This window comes from Ranitomeya variabilis, chromosome 4 (genome assembly GCF_051348905.1).
Source record: "Ranitomeya variabilis isolate aRanVar5 chromosome 4, aRanVar5.hap1, whole genome shotgun sequence".
In the NCBI taxonomy this organism is placed as follows: Eukaryota; Metazoa; Chordata; class Amphibia; order Anura; family Dendrobatidae; genus Ranitomeya; species Ranitomeya variabilis.
In genome coordinates, this window is record NC_135235.1 from 219,824,136 (window position 1) to 219,846,401 (window position 22,266).

The 22,266-nt window shown below is 45.9% G+C and overlaps 1 protein-coding gene across 3 annotated transcripts in view; it reads left to right on the forward strand.

Annotated features, from left to right (window-relative positions):
• The window catches only part of LOC143770416 (uncharacterized), a 30,692-nt gene extending 9,834 nt beyond the window's left edge, over positions 1–20,858 (forward strand). For 2 of the 3 annotated variants that reach the window (XM_077260030.1, XM_077260029.1), the window contains exon 3: positions 18,321–20,852. In XM_077260030.1, the coding sequence (XP_077116145.1) occupies positions 18,321–20,678 (2,358 nt within the window). In that variant the 3' untranslated portion in view covers positions 20,679–20,852. Of the gene's footprint in view, positions 1–18,320 lie in introns of all 3 variants that reach the window. The other variant, XM_077260028.1, reaches the window with a different exon arrangement.
• Positions 20,859–22,266: the final 1,408 nt, after the last annotated feature.

Here is a 22,266-nt window from a genome sequence, read left to right on the forward strand (position 1 = left end):
CAGGAGCAGCCTTCAGGGGGAGTGCTGTCTCGATCGGTGTCCCATCGCCACAGGTACGGGTGAGTACTGTGTGGGAGGCCCTTTCTTCCGACCGTCGGTGGATTAGGTACTCCCTCTTGTGGATAGTTCCCCCTGGCAAGCATGTCGCGGTGCCTCTTCTGCCGGCGCTTGTGTTGCGGCAGCGCTAGCGTGCCCCTCTGGTGGGCGGCTGCGGGCGGTGTCGGTGGCGTCGGCGTTCTAGTCAGCACGAGCGCTGTGTTCGGCAGCGACGCGCGAGAAGGGGCGGGGCTTAGAGCGGCAGCATGCGATGACGTTTGGCGCATGCGCAGTGCGTCGCCCCGGCAAAAAACATGGCGGCGCCCGTTCGGCCTTTCCTGGGAACAGTGCGCATGGCGTTTTTTTCGTTTTGGGAGTTACGGGCAGTGCTTCCTGGCTAACAGTGTGAGTACCATTGGCGGTGGGTCTCGTGGGGAGGGGCCTCCCACATACAGTGTTGTACCAGGCAGTTCACCAGGATTGGCCTGCTGACCCCCACCTGGGGGAGGTACCTATGCGGGCCGGCTACTTAAGAGTTCAGTCTGGGCTACCTCATGCTTCGTTTCCATATTTACAATGGAGTCTCAGGAGCAGGAGCCGTTGCACTCTGAGCAACAGTGTGAACCCCTGGAGAAGCCCCAAAATGCGAACACCCAGCGACGTTCTAGTGGCAGTAGTCGTCCTGGAGGTAGAGCTGATCAAACTTCCAAAGCCTGAAAATCCTCAAGCCGTATAGATGTTGCTTCGGTTGAGAGGGTCCCTCCGCAATCTACGGTACCACTCAGACACTATAGGGGTAAGTGATCGCCGAGAAAGTTCACTTAAGTGATATGTGTCTCCCCTTGTTTTCCCTCTTTCTGTATCAGGGAAAAAAGCGGTCCTCCAAATCTAAGCACAAGGAATGTGCAGAATGTGGTATTCCTCTCCCGGATGATTACATTAAAAAACTATGTGGTCCATGTATCCAGCGCTTAATAGCAGAGGAGACGCCAGATTTCGCCTCTAGCCTAAGGGTACCGTCACACATTGAAATTTCCATCGCTACGACGTTACGATTCGTGACGTTCTAGCGATATCGTTACGATATCGCTGTGTCTGACACGCTACTGCGATCAGACACCCTGCTGAGAATCGTACGTCGTAGCAGATCGTTTGGAACTTTCTTTCTTCGCTTGATCACCCGCTGACATCGCTGGATCGTTGTGTGTGACAGCGATCCAGCGATGTCTTCGCTTGTAACCAGGGTAAACATCGGGTAACTAAGCGCAAGGCCGCGCTTAGTAACCCGATGTTTACCCTGGTTACAAGCGTAAACGTAAAAAAACAAACCGTACATACTCACCCGTCGGTGCTCTGCTCTCACTGTACGGCTGCACTCAGAGCAGGAAGCAGACTGCAAGGGACCTGAAGGACACCGACGGGTGAGTATGTACTGTTTGTTTTTTTACGTTTACGCTGGTAACCAGGGTAAACATCGGGTTACTAAGCGCGGCCCTGCGCTTAGTTACCCGATGTTTACCCTGGTTACCCGGGGACTTAGGCATCGCTCCAGCGCCGTGATTGCAACGTGTGACTGCAGTCTACGACGCTGGAGCGATGATTATACGACGCTGCGACGTCACGAATCGTGCCTTCGCAGCGATGAAAATTTCAATGTGTGACGGTACCCTAAGACAAATGGTCAGGCAAGAGATTAGAGGTTCATCAAGATCCCAATCTCATAGTAGAGGGTCTAAAAGAATAGATGCTGGATCCCCAAGTTCACATGAGGACAGTGACTCAGGGGATCTGAAGTCGGAGGCTTCTCACACGTCAGCATCGTCCTCGGACACTGAGTACGGCCATTCATGCTTTTCCTTTGACCGGATAGACCGCCTAGTAAAGGCGGTAAATAACACAATAGGTATTGAGCAAACTCCACCAGAAAAATCGATGCAAGATGTGATGTTCAAAGGATTAGACCGTAAATCCCGCCGATGCTTTCCGGTAGTAGAAAAAGTAAGCTCCCTAATTCCAGAGAGTGGAAAAAAACGGAAAGAAAAGGTTCTCTTCCTCCATCTTTTAAACGGAAGTATCCGTTCGAGGAGTCCGCATCGGCGACATGGGATAAAGCCCCGAAACTTGATTCAGCCGTGGCCAAGGCTTCCAAGAAATCCTCTCTACCGTTTGAGGATCTTGGAACCTTGAAGGACCCATTAGACAGAAGGGCAGATGTGTTTCTCAAGGGAGCTTGGGAAACTTCAGCAGGGGCTCTCAGACCGTCAATCGCAGCCACCTGTACAGCACGCTCTTTGATGGTGTGGTTGGATAGTCTGGAAGATCAGCTCAAAAATAAAACCCCGAGAAACGAGATGTTATCCTCCCTCTCTATGATTCAGGGAGCTGCTGCTTATCTGGCTGATGTATCGGCGGATTCGGGTTAAGCTGGCAGCCAGGTCGGCGGCACTTTCTAATTCAGCCCGTAGGGCAATCTGGCTGAAATATTGGCAAGGGGACATGCAGGCCAGATCCAAATTATGCAGCATTCCTTGCGAAGGAGCGCACTTATTCGGTCCGGTTCTGGATGAATTATTAGAAAAAGCGGGGGATAGTAAGAAACGCTTCCCCTACCTCGGTAGACCCACTTACAGACGAGGTTCTAATAGAAGGTGGTTTGACCGATCAAGATCGAATAGGGAAAAACCCAGATATGACGCCAATAAAAAGAAAGGTAGAGGCTACATGTTTAACTCCTTTCGGGACAACAGAAAGCCACAATGACTGGCGGACCGGGTAGGAGGCAGACTTTTAGCCTTCTATCCGGCTTGGCGGAATATTTCCAATAGCCCATGGGTCCTAAACATTGTTGAAGTTGGACTAAAGTTTGAGTTTCAGTTTACTCCTAATGACAGATTTCTAGTAACACCTGTGCGTTCCTCTCCTACAGAACAACTGGCATTAGAGTCTGAGGTCCGGGAACTCCAACAAAAAGGTGTATTGGTGGAGGTTCCTGAATTACAAAGGGGTAAAGGATTCTGTTCTCCCCTCTTTTTGATTAAAAAGCCGGATAATTCCTTTCGCACCATTATTAACCTTAAGGGCCTCAATAAGTTTTTGTGGGTTCCATCATTTAAAATGGAGTCGGTCAAAACGGCAATAAAGCTTTTGTTTGACAGGTGTTTCATGGTCGTCTTAGATCTTAAAGACGCATATTATCATGTCCCTATACACGCAGAACACCAGCGTTTTTTAAGAGTAGCAGTCTTCTTAGACGATTCGGTTAAACACTTCCAATACAGAGCACTCCCCTTTGGCGTTGCAGTGGCTCCTCGGGTGTTCACAAAGATAATGGTGGAGGTCATGGCACATCTCCATGAGCAGGATATTCTCGTAGTTCCATATCTGGATGACCTATTAATAAAAGGAAACTCTGAATCACACTGCTCGTCCCAACTAGACAAAGTGATTACAGCCTTACAAATGTTGGGGTGGATAATTAATTTTAAAAAATCACGGTTCCAGCCCCTACTGGTTCAAGAATTCCTGGGTCTCATATTGGACTCTAGGTTACAGGAATGCCGTCTACCTGATGTTAAGTTAGAAAAGATCCATCGACAAATACTCAAAGTGATTGACAATCCCTTGGTAACATTGAGGGAAGCGATGTCACTGTTAGACTCACTCACGTCGTGTATCCCGGCGGTACTTTGGGCCCAGTACCACACCAGAGTCCTACAGTGGGAGGTTTTGTACAACACTCGTCTGTTAGAGGGTCACTTGGATAGTTCTTTTTCCTTGTCTAATTCCACTATTCAGTCCTTACGTTGGTGGTTACACACTCCAAACCTACGTAATGGGGTTCCCTGGATAAACCATATATCGCGTGTAGTGACCACAGATGCTAGTCCCAAGGGATGGGGGGCGCATATGGGTGATATTTGGGTCCAGGGGGTTTGGTCACCATCCGAACAGAATTTGTCATCTAACCTTAAAGAGTTATTAGCCGTAGAACGAGCTCTGAGCCATTTCCTTATGTCCTTACAGGGCCATCACGTCAGGCTATTCTCAGACAATCAGGTAACTGTAGCTTACATTAACCCCCAAGGGGGAACCCGATCCAGATCTTTAATGGAAGTGGCGGGTCGTAAATCATCTACGGTCGCTCACATCACTGCATATAAAAGGGAAACACAACGTCGTGGCCGACTTTCTAAGTCGCAGGAAGCTCGGGCAAGGAGATTGGGTTCTCAATCAGGTCATCTTCGATCAGATCACCCATCGTTGGGGGTGCCCACAGATAGACCTCTTTGCCAACAAAGAAAACAAAAAGTGTCGCCGGTTTTGTTCCCTAAACCCCAGAGACAATCTGGAGGCGGTGGATGCCCTCCTAATTCGATGGCACTTCAATATAGCTTACGCCTTTCCCCCATTGAACTTGATCCCGATTGTTCTGAGGAAGATTCGGGAGGACAAGGCTCATGTAATCCTGATAGCGCCGTTCTGGCCCAGGAGGCCGTGGTTTCCTTGGCTGAGGAAAATGTCCATTTCTCAACCGTGGATTCTCCCAGAACTCCCAGACCTCCTCTCACAGGGTCCAATTCTCCATCCACGAGTTTCCAGTTTACATCTGACAGCATGGGATTTGAAGGGTCTTTACTAAGAAAAAAGGGGTTTTCACATGGACTTATTAATACTCTATTAAAAAGCAGGAAAGTTTCCACGACAAATATTTGTTAGAGTCTGGAAGAAATTCATCTCTGTTTCAGGATCAAATATTAATCAGAAAGCCAATATTGCCAAAATCTTGGAGTTCCTGCAGAGGGGTCTAGAGATGGGGCTAGCTACAAGCACCCTCAGAGTCCAGGTTTCAGCCTTAGGTGCATTGTATAATTGTAATTTAGCTAAAAATTATTGGATTGCTCGGTTTATTAAAGCAGCGGCTAGATCAAGACCAATCGTTAAGAAAAGACTAGCCCCGTGGGACTTAAACCTGGTTCTGCCAGCTTTAACGGAAGCCCCCTTTGAGCCTTTAGATTCTGCTCCTATAAAAATACTGTCCTTAAAAACAGCTCTTTTGATTGCTCTTACATCTGTGAGGAGAGTTAAGGTACCTTCACACGAAACGACTTTGTAACGATATCGCTAGCGATCCGTGACGTTGCAGCGTCCTCGCTAGCGATATCGTTAAGTTTGACACGCAGCAGCGATCAGGATCCTGCTGTGATGTCGCTGAATAAAGTCCAGAACTTTATTTGGTCGTCCGATCGCTGTGTATCGTTGTGTTTGAAAGCAAAAGCAGCGATACCAGCGATATTTTACACTGGTAACCAGGGTAAACATCGGGTTACTAAGCGCAGGGCCGCGCTTAGTAACCCGATGTTTACCCTGGTTACCAGCGTAAAAGTAAAAAAAACAAACACTACATACTCACCTGCGCGTCCCCCAGCGTCTGCTTCCTGACACTTACTGAGCGCCGGCCCTAAAGTGAAAGTGAAAGCACAGCGGTGACGTCACCGCTGTGCTGTTAGGGCCGGAGCTCAGTCAGTGTCAGGAAGCAGACGCTGGGGGACGCGCAGGTGAGCATGTACTGTTTGTTTTTTTTTACTTTTACGCTGGTAACCAGGGTAAACATCGGGTTACTAAGCGCGGCCCTGCGCTTAGCAACCCGATGTTTACCCTGGTTACCCGGGGACCTCGGCATCGTTGGTCGCTGGAGAGCGGTCTGTGTGACAGCTCCCCAGCGATCAAACAGCGACGCTGCAGCGATCGGCATCGTTGTCGCTATCGCTGCAGCGTCGCTTCGTGTGAAGGTACCTTTAGTGATTTACAGGCCCTTTCTAGACAGACTCCATACATGCAGATTAGAGAAGATAGGGTAGTGTTAAGAACTGATCCCCTTTATCTTCCGAAAGTAGCGTCAAAATTCCACTGACTTCAGGAAATAAATCTTCCCACCTTTTGTCCTAATCCTAAAAATCAAAAAGAACCTTCTTAAGTATATTTCTTTAACAGACCCCTGGAAAAAAGATAATTCTTTGTTCATATCCTATCAGGGTGTCAGGAAAGGGTTTAGGGTGTCCAAAAACACCTTAGGTAGATGGATTAGGGAGGCAATTTCTTTAGCTTATTCGGCAGGTGGCCTAGAAGTCCCGGAAGGAGTAAGAGCTCATTCCACGCGAGCCATGGCGACTTCCTGGGCGGAGAGATCGGATGTGTCAATTGAGGATATATGTAAGGCGGCCACATGGTCATCTCCATCTACTTTCTTTAATCATTATAGATTAGATCTTGGTGCCTCCAACGATCTCACATTTGGTAGAAGGGTGCTGGAAGCAGTAGTCCCTCCCTAATACTCTTTTCTCTGTAATTCTCTCGTTAGTGCTGTCATGACGACTGAATAAATACTCAAGCTACTTACCAGGTAGCGGTGTTTTTCAGGAGTCCATGACAGCACTCCTATATTCCCTCCCTTTTTACGGATATGGCTTATCACCACAATATGTATATTTTCATGTATATAAATTTTCTAAGGTTTAGTCACAGGGTGAAATGTGTTAAATATTTATGTGCTACTAACCAAAGGAGGTCCTCTCATGCTCTGTAATCCAACTGATGCGGGAGAGAGGTTCCGCCCTTTTATCTCTGTAGGTTTCCTGTCCCTGAAGGGCGGATCCCCTCTCGTTAGTGCTGTCATGGACTCCTGAAAAACACCGCTACCTGGTAAGTAGCTTGAGTATTTTCCACCATAATATGCAAATAAAATGATAAAAAAAACAGACAATGTGATTTTCTGGATTTTTTTTTCTCAGTTTGTCTCCCATAGTTGAGGTCTACCTATGATGTAAATTACAGACGCCTCTCATCTTTTTAAGTGGTGGAACTTGCACTATTGCTGAATGACTAAATACTTTTTTGCCCCACTGTATGTATGTATGTATGTATATATATATATATATATATATATATATATATATATATATATATATATATATATACCGTATATACTCGAGTATAAGCCGACCCGAGTATAAGCCGACCCCCCTAATTTTGCCACAAAAAACTGGGAAAACTTATTGACTCGAGTATAAGCCTAGCGTGGAAAATACAGCAGCTACCGGTGAATTTCAAAAATGAAAATAGATGCTCCATACCGTTCATTATTGCCCCAAAGGAGGTTCCATATAAAGCTGTGCCATATATAATGCTCTGCACCATTCATTATGGCCCCATAGATGCCCCATATACAATGCTCTGCACCATTCATTATGGCACCATAGATGCCCCATATACAATGCTCTGCACCGTTCATTATGGCCCCATAGATGCTCCATATAAAGCTGTGCCATATATGCTCTGCACTGTTCATTATTGCCACATAGATGTTCCATATAAATCTGTGCCATATATAATGCTCTGCACCGTTGCCCCATAGATGTGCCATATAAATCTGTGCCATATATAATGCTCTGCACCGTTGCCCCATAGATGTGCCATATAAATCTGTGCCATATATAACGCTGGTGCTGCTGCTGCAATAAAAAAAAAAAAAAACACATACTCACCTCTCTTGCTTGCAGCTCCCCAGCGTCGCGTCCCGTCCCGGCGTCTCTCCGCACTGACTGATCAGGCAGAGGGCGCCGCGCACACTATATGCGTCATTACGCCCTCTGACCTGAACAGTCAGAACAAGAGGACGCGAAGACAGAGCGGCGCCCGGCGTGTGGAACGTGGACAGGTGAATATAAAATACTCACCTAGTCCCGGCGCTCCTGGCGCTCCCCCTGCCTGTCACACTGTCTTCGGGTGCCGCAGCTCTTCCTCTGTCAGCGGTCACCGGCACCACTGATTAGAGAAATGAATATGCGGCTCCACCCCTATGGGAGTGGAGTCCATAATCATTTCTCTAATGAGCGGTCCCACGTGACCGCTGAACAGGGGAAGAGCTGCGGCACCCGAAGACAGTGTGACAGGCAGGGGGAGCGTCAGGATCGCCGGGACTAGTTGAGTATGCGACACGCTCTCTCCCCCTCACCCGCCGACCCCACCGCCGACCGTGACTCGAGTATAAGCCGAGAGGGGCACTTTCAGCCCAAAAATTTGGGCTGAAAATCTCGGCTTATACTCGAGTATATACGGTATATATATCTCTATTTCCATAGATATGTCCATATCCATGTTTCTAAACCCCTTCACACCTGGGGCTTTTTTGTTTTCGTTTATCGCTCCCCTTCTTTCCAGAGCCATAATTTTTCCGTCAATATGGCCATGTGAGGGCTTATCTTTTGTGGGACAAGTTCTACTTTTGAACGACACCATTGGTTTTACCATGTGGTGTAACAGAAAATGTGAAAAAAAGTCAAAGTGCGATGAAATTGCAAATAAAGTGCAATCCCACACTTGTTTTTTGCTTGGCTTTTTTGCTAGGTTCACTAAATGCTAAGGCTGTGTGCACACGTTGCGGATTTGATTGCAGATTCGCAGCATTTTTTGCCGCACAAAATTGAATCAAATCCGCAGTGTAGTGCACAACCAATGTAAGTCTATGGGAGCCGCAGACTTGTTGTGCACATGCTGCGGAAAAAGCCGCACCGAAACACAGCTTTTTTTTTTCCGCAGCATGTCACTTCTTTTGTGCCGAACTGCATAAATCTATAGATCTATCTATATGTAGCTCTGTCTATCCATTTAATCTATCATCTATATGTCTATCTATCTGTGTGTAATTGAGTGTGGGTTGGACAAATGTAAAAGAGGAGGTTGGACAATAATGACATCACAAATCTTTTTTTTTTTTGTTCAATAATACATCTTTATTTAGCTTTCAAAAACGCACAAAAACCATGCAAAAACCGCAACAAGAACTGCATCAAAACCACACAAAAAACCGGCATCAAAACCGCGCAAAAAAAATGAAAAAAACGTGAAAAAAATGCATCCAAAACGCAGCGGCGTTTTCTGCAAGGAGATGCAGATTTTGTGCAGAAAATTCTGCATCCAAATCTGCAACATGTGCACACAGCATAAAACTAACCTGCCATTATGATTCTCCAGGTCATTACGAGTTCATAAACACCAAACACTTCTAGGTGGTGAAAAAAATTCCAAAGTTTGCTAAAAAGAAATAAAATAATTGCGCCATTTTCTGATACCTGTAGCGTCTATATTTTCTGAGATATCGTGTCGGGTGAGGGCTAATTTTTTGCGCGCCGAGCTGATGTTTTTAATGATACCACTTTTGTGCAGATACGTTTTTTTGATCGCCCATTATTGCATTTTAATGCAGTGTCTCGGCGACCAAAAAAACATAATTTTGTCTTTTGATTTTTTTTTTCTCGCTATGCCGTTTAGCGATCATATACATTTTTTTCTTTTGTTGTATTGAAAACAGCTGACTTGTTGCGGCTTTGAAGTGGGCTCACCGCCGAAGCCCACCTCAAAGCGGGGGATACTGCCAGCTGACGTACTATTCCGTCAGCTGGCAGAAAGAGGTTAATGAACAATATGTTTCAGTTAAAAAAAATGGCGTGGGCTCCCGCGAAATTTTCTGCGCCAGAGGAGGAAAGCCCGACGGCCAGGGGCCAATATTTGTAGCCTGCTATGAATATCAGCCCGCAGCTGTCTGCGTAGCCTTTACTGGCTATTAAAATAGGGGGACCCCACAAAAAAAAATGATGTGGGGTCCCCCTATATTTTATAGCCAGAAAGGCTACGCAGACAGCTGCGGGCTGATATTCATAGCCTAGAGAGGGGCCATGGATATTGGTTCCCCCCCCCCAGCTACAAATACCAGTCCGCAGCCGCCCCAGAAATGGCGCATCTGTAAGATGCGCCAATTCCGGCACTTAGCCCCTCTCTTCCCACTCCCGTGTAGCGGTGGGATATGAGGTAATAAGGGGTTAATGTCACCTTGCTATTGTAAGGTGACATTAAGCCGGGTTAATAACGGAGAGGCGTCAATAACACGCCCATCCATTATTAATCCAATAGTAAGAAAGGGTTAATAAAACACACACACATTAGGAAAAAAGTATTTTGTTATTCTTCATTTAACCATACTTACCATACTTCAGCGCCTGCAAAAAATGAAAAATAATAAACCGTATACTACCTGTCCGCAGTAGTCCAATTAATAACGAGTGTCCCACGACGATCTCTCCTATAGAACGGTGACATGGGGTGATGTCACTGCTCTATAGGACCTTGGCAATGGCTCCTGCAGTGCATCACTGAGATGTTACTAAAGTTCACTGGTCTCACTTTATGGCAAAAAGCTGCGTGGGAACTTTCTCACACAGCAATGCCAAAAGTGAGACTAGGGACTATTTTCTCACAGGGGCGTAGGAATACATTGTGGAAGGATACCTTCCTCCCCTCATTGTGTTCCTGGAGCCCCTGGAGAGTGGTTGCATCAGCTGATGCACCTGCTCTCCACGGGAGATCGTCGAGGGACACTCGTTTTAATTGGATTTCTGCGGATCAGGGAGTATAGTGTTTGTTTATTATTTTAATATTTTTTACAGATGACAATGGCTTCGGGGATCAAAGTGACAAGTGATGGTGAGTATGTACTCTATGTTATATGTACTGTATGTGGCATGTCGCATGATGTCACATGTTGCATGTCATCGCATGGTGTATGTCGTCACATGTCACATGGTGCATGTCGCATGATGTCACATGTTGCATGTCGTCGCATGGTGCATGTCGTCGCATGTTGTCGCATGTTGTCACATGTAGCATACTGCATGTTGCATGTCGCATGATGTCACATGTTGCATATCGTTGCATGGCGCATGTTGTCACATGTAGCATGCTGCATGGTGCATGTCGCATTTCGCATGATGGCGCATGTCATCGCATGGCGCATGTCGTCGCATGCTGCATGTCGTCGCATGCTGCATGTCGTCGCATGCTGCATGTCGTCGCATGCTGCATGTCGTCGCATGCTGCATGTCGTCGCATGCTGCATGTCGTCGCATGCTGCATGTCGTCGCATGCTGCATGTCGTCGCATGGCGCATGTCGTCACATGGCGCATGCTGCATGTCGTCGCATGGCGCATGTCGTCGCATGCTGCATGTCGTCGCATGCTGCATGTCGTCGCATGCTGCATGTCATCGCATGCTGCATGTCGTCGCATGCTGCATGTCGTCGCATGCTGCATGTCGTCGCATGCTGCATGTCGCATGTTATGTCGCATGCTGCATGTCACATGGTGCATGTCGCCACATGGTGCATGTCGCATGATGGCGCATGCTGCATGTCGTCGCATGCTGCATGTCGTCGCATGCTGCATGTCATCGCATGTTGCATGTTCTGTATGTGTGTTCTATGTATGTATGTACTGTATATGTGTGTTTTTTTTTGTTTTTTTTTACATTCAACACATTAGCCGGATGATGGGACTACTACTGTCCCATCATTGGCTAATGTGTCACTCACTGTCACTGTAGCAGGTAGAGCCCGATGGGACTTGTAGTCCCATCGGACGATGCCTGCACATAGAGACAACGCCGCCACCACCACCGCACAGCTACACTCCAGCACCTTCGGTTTCACCGCGCAGACCCCCACCGTCGCACCGGCCAGCATCGGACGCCGACGCACCGGCCACAGGACCGGACGCCGTCATGGCATTGGACGCCGATGCACCGGCCAACGCCACGGGACCGGCCACCGACACACCGGCTGCTGCCATGGCACTGGCCGCCGCCACAGCACCGGACACCGACGCACCAGCCGCCGCCACGGGACCGGCCGCCGCACATCTCGGCCAGCAGACACCAGCACAGCCCCGCCCACCCCAGCAAAGCCCCGCCCGCCCCCAGCACAGCGCCGCAGGCAGCCCACAGCCCAGTCACTCTTGAGTGACTGCTGACTGTGCGGCTGGGACACGCCTGTTACTGACGTCACGTCAATTTCCAGAGTCTGGAAATTGACGTGACGTCGGCGGAAATTAGCGGTGGCTGCAGCCTGGGGGTCATGTGACCCGGACTCAGCCGCCGCCATAGCGCCGCTCACAGGCAAAAACGGCAACAGAAGGTATTTATAAAATTCATTAGGGGCCTCGGGGGGATACATTGGGGGGTTAACTGAAAGTAGTGGACAACCCCTTTAAATAATCTCATCAGAGACCTTTCATTGTTAAAAGATAAAGCTGAGCTTCTTTCATTTAGGTTGAAACAGAAGAATCTTCTTCATAATGATGTCAAAGCATGTTATTACCGAAACAGAAGTATCACTTAAACACAATATTTCACAGTTGATGGACCAATGGTGTACTGTAACAATCGGAATGGCCTCTTTGAAGAACTGAATCAAGAGTATTTTGTTGCAGATTGGCGATTGTTTATTGACTCATTCCCAGTGAAGTTTGAAAGCAGTGGTGCTTCACAATGGAAATCAGAAACCATCAATCCATATTGCTCATTCATGTCATCTAAAGGAAAGTTATGAAAATCTGTCATGTTTTGGATGCTCTACAATATAAGCATCATCAATGGAATATCTGTGGAGGTTTGAAAGTGATTGGTCTGCTAATGGGAATACAAGGAGGTTTCACAAAATATTGTTGCTTGTGTTTATGAGACTGTAGAAATACAGTAGAGAATTATGTTTGTCGTGATTGGGGGCAGATAAACATCTGTGCTCCAGGAAGAGACAATGTTCAGCATATTCCTTTAGTTGCTCAAACAAAAATCTTTCTTCCTCCACTACATATAAGGGTATGTGCACACGATGCAGATTTAGTGCAGAATTGGTGCAGAACTGCAGCAGATTTTTCTGCTGCAGAAACGCTGCAGAACTGCACTGTGATTTACAGTACAATGTAAATCAATGGGAAAAAAAAAAAGCGGTGCACATGGTGCAGAAAAATCTGCGCAGAAACGCTGCAGATTTCAAAGAAGTGCACGTCGCTTCTTTTGTGCAGTTCTGCAGCGTTTCTGCTGCAGATTTTTCTGCACCATGTGCACAGCTTTTTTTTTTTCCCATTGATTTACATTGTACTGCACAGAAACTGCACAGAAACTGCACAGAAACTGCATAGAATCTGCGCAGAAACTGCATAGAATCTGCATAGAATCTGCATAGAAACTGCACAGAAACTGCATAGAATCTGCGCAGAAACTGCATAGAAACTGCACAGAAACTGCATCAAATCTGTAGATGCAGATTTAGTGCAGAAAATTCTGCACCACATTTCCTACGTGTGCACACTTTGTGAAAGCCATGGCAAAGACCAATTCACAAGGGTTCCAGTACATTTCACAGAAATTCTCCAGCATTTCACCAGCAAACTGAAGGAAGGGGTTTTTGTTGGTCCTCAGATCAGAGAGCTTATGAGAGATGAAGTGTTTGAAGGAACTCTAAATGATAAGGAATTGAGATCTTGGAAAAGCTTCAAGTGGATCTGTGAAAATGTCTTTGGAAAACAAAATTCTCCAGAATATGTTGAGGGTGTTGAGGAACTGCTAAATGCATACCAGTGTCTTGGATGTCGCATGTCTCTGAAAATGCACTTTTTGCCTTCACATTTAGAGTTCTTCCCTCTGTCAGTGATGAACAAGGCGAGCGGTTTCACCAGCACAGTAAAGTAATGGAACACCACTACCAGGGTTTTTGAAATAACTCAATGATGGCAGATTACTGTTGGATGTTATATAGGTACAACCTTGAAAAATCGTATCAACGACAGTCTAATGTCAAGGACTTTTAATTTCTGCTCATATTTTGGTTTCCATTTTGCATGTGAAATTATTTTGGTTCAATAAAAAACTTTTGTAAGGTGAATCATTTTTTTCTGATATGTAAATTACTGTTTTCTTAATGTTGCCAGTATATTTCCTATACCTTATAATAATGATGCTGCTCCATGGAAACTATACATGCTACAGAAAAACTACCGTATACACTTGAGTATAAGCCGACCCCCCTAATTTTGCAACAAAAAAACTGGGAAAACTTATTGACTCGAGTATAAGCCTAGGGTGGAAAATGCTGCAGCTACCGGTAAATGTCAAAAGTAATAATAGATACCAATAAAAGTAAAATTACTTGAGACATCAGTAGGTTAAGTGTTTTTGAATATCCATATTGAATCGGGAGCCCCATATAATGCTCCATACAGTTCATTATGGCCCCATAAGATGCTCCATATACAAATATGCCCCATATAATGCTCCATGCAGTTCTTTATGGCCCCATAGATGCCCTATATAATGTTCCATGCAGTTCTTTATGGCCCCATAGATGCCCCATATAATGCTCCATGCAGTTCATTATGGCCCCATAAGATGCTCCATATACAAATATGCCCCATATAATGCTCCATGCAGTTCTTTATGGCCCCATAGATGCCCTATATAATGTTCCATGCAGTTCTTTATGGCCCCATAGATGCCCCATATAATGCTCCATGCAGTTCATTATGGCCCCATAAGATGCTCCATATACAAATATGCCCCATATAATGCTCCATGCAGTTCTTTATGACCCCATAGATGCCCCATATAATGCTCCATTCAGTTCTTTATGGCCCCATAGATGCCCTATATAATGCTCCATGCAGTTCTTTATGGCCCCATAGATGCCCCATATAATGCTCCATGCAGTTCTTTATGGCCCCATAAATGCCCCATATAATGCTCCATGCAGTTCTTTATGGCCCCATAGATGCCCCATATAATGCTCCATGCAGTTATTTATGGCCCCATATAATGCTCCATGCAGTTCTTTATGGCCCCATAGATGCTCCATATAATGCTCCATGCAGTTATGGCCCCATATAATGCTCCATATAGCTCATTATGGCCCCATAGATGCTCCATATAATGCTCCATGCAGTTCTTTATGGCCCCATAGATGCACCATATAATGCTCCATGCAGTTCTTTATGGCCCCATAGATGACCCATATAATGCTCCATGCAGTTCTTTATGGCCCCATATAATGCTCCATGCAGTTCTTTATGGCCCCATAGATGACCCATATAATGCTCCATGCAGTTCTTTATGGCCCCATGCAATGCTCCATATAATGCTCCATGCAGTTCATTATGGCCCCATACATTCTCCATATAATGCTCCATGCAGTTATGGCCCCATAGATGTCCCATATAATGCTCTATGCAGTTCTTTATGACCCCATAGATGCCCCATATAATGCTCCATTCAGTTCTTTATGGCCCCATAGATGCCCCATATAATGCTCCATGCAGTTCTTTATGGCCCCATAGATGCTCCATATAATGCTCCATGTAGTTCTTTATGGCCCCATAGATGTCCCATATAATGCTCCATGCAGTTCTTTATGGCCCCATAAATGCCCCATATAATGCTCCATGCAGTTCTTTATGGCCCCATAGATGCCCTATATAATTCTCCATGCAGTTCTTTATGGCCCCATAGATGCCCCATATAATGCTCCATGCAGTTCTTTATGGCCCCATAGATGCTCCATATAATGCTCCATGCAGTTATGGCCCCATATAATGCTCCATATAGCTCATTATGGCCCCATAGATGCTCCATATAATGCTCCATGCAGTTCTTTATGGCCCCATAGATGCCCCATATAATGCTCCATGCAGTTCTTTATGGCCCCATAGATGACCCATATAATGCTCCATGCAGTTCTTTATGGCCCCATATAATGCTCCATGCAGTTCCCCATAGATGCTCCATATAATGCTCCATGTAGTTCTTTATGGCCCCATAGATGACCCATATAATGCTCCATGCAGTTCTTTATGGCCCCATGCAATGCTCCATATAATGCTCCATGCAGTTCATTATGGCCCCATACATGCTCCATATAATGCTCCATGCAGTTATGGCCCCATAGATGACCCATATAATGCTCCATGCAGTTCATTATGGCCCCATACATGCTCCATATAATGCTCCATGCAGTTATGGCCCCATAGATGTCCCATATAATGCTCCATGCAGTTATGGCCCCATAGATGCCCCATATAATGCTCCATGCTGTTATGGCCCCATAGATGCCCCATATAATGCTCCATGCAGCTCATTATGGCCCCATAGATGCTCCATATAATGCTCCATGCAGTTCTTTATGGCCCCATAGATACCCCATATAATGCTCCATGCAGTTCTTTATGACCCCATAGATGCCCCATATAGTGCTCCATTCAGTTCTTTATGGCCCCATAGATGCCCTATATAATGCTCCATGCAGTTCTTTATGGCCCCATAGATGCCCTATATAATTCTCCATGCAGTTCTTTATGGCCCCATATAATGCTCCATGCAGTTCTTTATGGCCCCATAGATGCTCCATATAATGCTCCATGCAGTTATGGCCCCATATAATGCTCCATATAGCTCATTATGGCCCCATAGATGCTCCATATAATGCTCCATGCAGTTCTTTATGGCCCCATAGATGCCCCATATAATGCTCCATGCAGTTCTTTATGGCCCCATAGATGCCCCATATAATGCTCCATGCAGTTCTTTATGGCCCCATAAATGCCCCATATAATGCTCCATGCAGTTCTTTATGGCCCCATAGATGCCCTATATATTTCTCCATGCAGTTCTTTATGGCCCCATAGATGCCCCATATAATGCTCCATGCAGTTCTTTATGGCCCCATAGATGCTCCATATAATGCTCCATGCAGTTATGGCCCCATATAATGCTCCATATAGCTCATTATGGCCCCATAGATGCTCCATATAATGCTCCATGCAGTTCTTTATGGCCCCATAGATGCCCCATATAATGCTCCATGCAGTTCTTTATGGCCCCATAGATGACCCATATAATGCTCCATGCAGTTCTTTATGGCCCCATGCAATGCTCCATATAATGCTCCATGCAGTTCATTATGGCCCCATAGATGTCCCATATAATGCTCCATGCAGTTATGGCCCCATAGATGCCCCATATAATGCTCCATGCAGTTATGGCCCCATAGATGCCCCATATAATGCTCCATGCAGTTATGGCCCCATAGATGCCCCATATAATGCTCCATGCAGTTATGGCCCCATGTAATGCTCCATATAGCTCATTATGGCCCCATAGATGCTCCATATAATGCTCCATGCAGTTCTTTATGGCCCCATACATGCTCCATATAATGCTCCATGCAGTTATGGCCCCATATAATGCTCCATATAGCTCATTATGGCCCCATAGATGCTCCATATAATGCTCCATGCAGTTCTTTATGGCCCCATAGATGCCCCATATAATGCTCCATGCAGTTCTTTATGGCCCCATAGATGCCCCATATAATGCTCCATGCAGTTCTTTATGGCCCCATAGATGCTCCATATAATGCTCCATGCAGTTCTTTATGGCCCCATGTAATGCTCCATATAATGCTCCATGCAGTTCGTTATGGCCCCATAGATGCTCCATATAATGCTCCATGCAGTTATGGCCCCATAGATGCCCCATATAATGCTCCATGCAGTTATGGCCCTATAGATGCTCCATATAATGCTCCATTCAGTTATGGCCCCATAGATGCCCCATATAATGCTCCATGCAGTTATGGCCCCATAGATGCCCCATATAATGCTCCATGCAGTTATGGCCCCATAGATGCCCCATATAATGCTCCATGCAGTTATGGCCCCATAGATGCTCCATATAATGCTCCATGCAGTTATGGCCCCATAGATGCCCCATATAATACTCCATGTAGTTCTTTATGGCCCCATAGACGCTCCATATAGCATTGTGCCACATGTAATGCTGCTGCTGCTGCACTAAAAAAAAAAAGACATACTCATCTCTCGTCGCTGCCCGCTGCTCCTCAGCGTCCCGTCTCTCCGCACTGACTGTTCAGGCAGAGGGCGGCGCGCACAGTAATACGTCATCGCGCCCTCTGACCTGAACAGTCGCTGCGGAAGACGAGGCGGTGGTGGTGAATATGACCTACTCACCTGCTCCTGGCGCGGTCCCTGCATGTCCCACGTCTCCGGGAGCGGCAGCTTTTTCTTCTAGTGAGCGGTCACGTGGCACCGCTCATCACAGTAATGGATATGCTGCTCCACCCCTATGGGAGTGGAGTCCATATTCATAACTCCACTCCCATAGACTCGGAATATAAGCCGAGAAGGGCACTTTCAGCCCATTTTTTTTGGCTGAAAATCTCGGCTTATACTCGAGTATATACGGTATATACATATTTGAAATCAGGACAAAAAGTTGATTCAGAAAAGTACAAAGTCACCTGCGATGAGTACAAATAATAATTTTTTTTGTAGACCTTTTTACACTTTTTCTCTAGTACTGACTCCTCTTCTTCTGATTTTTTTCCCCCCAGGAGAATAAGCTGGACTTGCCAGCCTGGCATCATCTCCATTACAGTGACGATTCGAGCAGTGATGAAAGCCTGGACCACCAGCATGTGTTCTCCCCGTTTTCCCAGGTGAAGACTATGGAAAAGCCAAAATATGTTCCCGAAGTCAGGGCATTGAATAAAGGGAACGACAATTTGGGATGGCAAATGTTCTCCACCTCCGAGCCCATTCTGCAGAACGACGAGCCGTCGGTTGTTTGGAGCTACGCATATAACAACGAAGATCAGGATCAGACTTGTCCCTTGGGACCAAGTTTGGAAGAGACCGAAATCTCATACTTGGAAATTATTCCGGCTCTGAATTATAGTCTTTCTCCCACTCGGCCCACCGAACTATATCCTGAAATGATCTCCACCCAGGAAGGTGATGAAGCTGAGCTATTCGGGAAGTATAGCTACTATAATGCAAAAACCCAGAGTGTGGGAACGGTGAAGCCGTGGGTGCGAAGCCACAAGTGCACCAAGTGCGGGCGTCAGTTTGGACGAACGTACAACCTTGAGAGCCATATGTGTATCAAGGAGGCCCTAACCAGCATGAGGCCGGACGATATAATGCCCGCTAACATCTCTGATATGTATAATTCACGGAGCAAATGTGAACAAAGTGAAGAGTCAATGAATAGATTGGAGAAGATGTGTGCCGAGGCGCAGAAGGAGCTTCACAACCTGCAGGAACTGTATAAGAAAGAAGAAGCGAATCCGCCACTCAACGTTTTGATGGAAACACACAAAGATGAACCGATCCCTGACAATAGAGTATTGAGGTACAAACATCCTTTTACTTGTGGTCGTTGTGGGCGCAAGTTTAGGAGAAGGATTAATCTAGGGTCTCATGTGTGCTGCAATGACGGAAAACTGAGCATTGCTCGTCCCAGTGGTTCAATAGCCGTGGACTTCAATATGGTTGACTCAAGTCAGGTCATATCTGCTGTAAGTGAAAGCGAGGATGGCACCAATCAAGTAAAAGTTTTCAATTGCCAAAATTGTGGGAAAGTGTTCAATAGACGATCTTCATATGGAACCCACATGCGATGGCATAGGAAGGAACAAGAACTGGTGTCCTTTGTGAATAAGTCATTTTCATCAGACGACTTTGGATCTCTTGTGACCACCCTTGACGTGACTTCTATGGGTATTAAAAAGAAAACTGGGCCAACGTTTACATGCCAGGAATGTGGCCGAGTCTTTAGTAAACTGTGCTCATACTCTACTCACACTCTCTGGCATGTTAAGAGAAGAAATTCATCATCTGCCTTGGCTGTACCAGATTTAAACCAAGTAGCGGAGGGTCAGGAGATGAGGATACCGGAAGCCCAAGTCCCCTCTGTATCTGCTGAGCATCGGAGTAGTGGGGCAAAAGCCATGGCAGCCAATACTTTCACTTGCCAGGAATGCGGCAGAGTGTTTCATAAGTCTTCGGCTTACTCCAACCATACTCGTTGGCATATAAAAGAACGAGAGCTTGTGCTACGTGTTAAGGCTGCATCCCAGACTGCCCTGGTGAGAGGTGATGCCAATGCCATGGGACATTATCTAAATAAGTCTTCGATAGAGAGCAATGGTAAATCTCTGCCTGTTTCTGGCCTCGAGGATGATCATTTGCAAGCTTATGGTTGCCTGACCAGCCACCCTGACTTGGAGGTGCAAGAAAGTCTCAGTATGCTTGCTAATCTTGACCAGCAGAAGTCTTCTGTAGAAGTCCCAGAATTCATTTACGAGCTAGTAGTAGGGACTGAAAGTTTCCACGAGGGTTTAACGAGTACAGATCCTCAGATACTCCAAAGCGTAGAGATTCTAGAGCCTGCAGAAGAGTCCATATCAAGGACTCAAACCAGTTCCTTCACTTCTGTCACCAATGAACCCAGTATGAGTTCTGTTCCACCAACTATGGAGTTACCTTACGAGCTTTTGGTTAACCTTTTTAAAAAGCCAAGGCCACCATACAGATGTCGGGACTGTGGCGTGTACTTTTTCCAGTTATGGAGGATGAAGTTACACCAGAACAAAGGTGCAATGAGATCTCGGTGGAAGAAACACCGTTGCAATTGTGGCCGATCTCCGGTGGGTTTACTCCACTTCCTCCGCCACCAGTTGCAGCATCTAAGCAACACATCTTTTATCTGTGCCACGTGTGGAAAATTGTTGAGAGGTTACCAGCAGCTTCATGCCCACAGTTGGGAGCACCCGCTTGTATCCCAATTCAAGTGCAAATGTGGGGCACGGTTTAGTCAGTTGCCGAGATATCTGTGGCACTCCATATTGAACAAGATGAAGGATGGAATACTCTCTCAGAAGAGACCGGCTGCAACATTGACTGTATGACGGCCTGTAGTGACAATTCTATATCGATATGTCAGGGGATGCTTATTGGGTGCATTTCATACCGCACAGAATGAACAGCACTACTGATATTTTAATGGGAATTTGGGCTGAAAACTTTTGGAATAATTTAATGTATTGTACATAAACCTGAAATAAATTTGCAGATCTACATCTCAGTTCAACCTTTTTGTAGAAACCTTATTGTTCTCTGGCTATAGGATCTTAGTAATTGTTCTGTAACCTCCACAACCACAAAAAAAGGGTAGGATGGGGATGCAGCTGCAGCTTTTTCCCACAGTGTCTTCGTAAGACTATGCTATTAGGTGGAGCAGTAGGGGGCAAAACCGGCGTTGGTGGTGGGCAAAAACTCAACACAGCTATCGATCCGTCTAAGGCTGACTGCCCTTATAAAGCAAAAACGTCCCTGATAATACCAGTCTTGCATTATCAGTAAACTTATAGTCAGAGCAGAAGGCATAACAGCAAATAGCCTATACATTGAAGGAAATAATTATTTGATCCCTTGCTGATTTTGTAAGTTTGCCCACTGACAAAAACATGAGCAGTCTATAATTTTAAGGGTAGGTTAATTTTGACATTGAGAGATAGAATATCAAAAATAAAATCCAGAAAATCACATTGTATAAATTATAAATTTATTTGCATTTTGCACTAAGAAATAAGTATTTGATCCCTCTGGCAAACAAGACTCAATACTTGCTGGCAAAACCCTTGTTGACAAGTACAGCAGTCAAGAGGAATTTTGGTCCGCTCTTCATTACAGATCATCTCTAAATCATTAAGATTTTGAGGCTGTCGCTCGGCAACTCGGAGCTTCATCTCCCTCCATAAGTTTTCTATGGGATTAAGGCCGGGAGACTGGCTAGGCCACTCCATGACCTTAGTGTGCTTCTTTTTCAGCCACTCCTTTGTTGCCTTGCCTGTATGTTTTGGGTCATTTTCTTTTTTGAAGACCCAGCCATGACCCATTTTTAATGTCCTGGCGGAGGGAAGGCGGTTGTCACTCAGGATTTACAGTATATCGCTCCATACATTCTCCTATTGATGCGGTGAAGTAGGCCTGTGCCCTTAGCAGAGAAACACCCCTAAAATATAATGTTTCCACCTCCATGCTTGACAGTGGGGTTGGTGTTTTTTGGATCATAGGAAGAATTTCTCTTCCTCCAAATACAGCGAGTTGAGTTAATGCCAGATAGCTCAATTTTGGTCTCATCTGACCACAGCACCTTCTCCCAATCAGTCACAGAATCATCCAGGTGTTCATTGGCAAACTTCAGACGGCCTGCACATGTGCCTTCTTGAGCAGGGGGACCTTGCGGACACTGCAGGATTTTAAACTTTTACGGCGCAATGTCTTACCAATGGTTTTCTTGGTGACTGTGGTAATAGCTGCCTTGAGATCATTAACAAGTTCCCAGTGTAGTTTTAGTTCTCACCTTACTCATAATCTAGGATACCCCACAAGATAAGATTTTGCATGGTGCCCTAGATAGATGTCGATTGACAGTCATTTTGTATTTCTTCTATTTTCTTACTATTGCATCAACAGTAGTCTCCTTCTCACCCA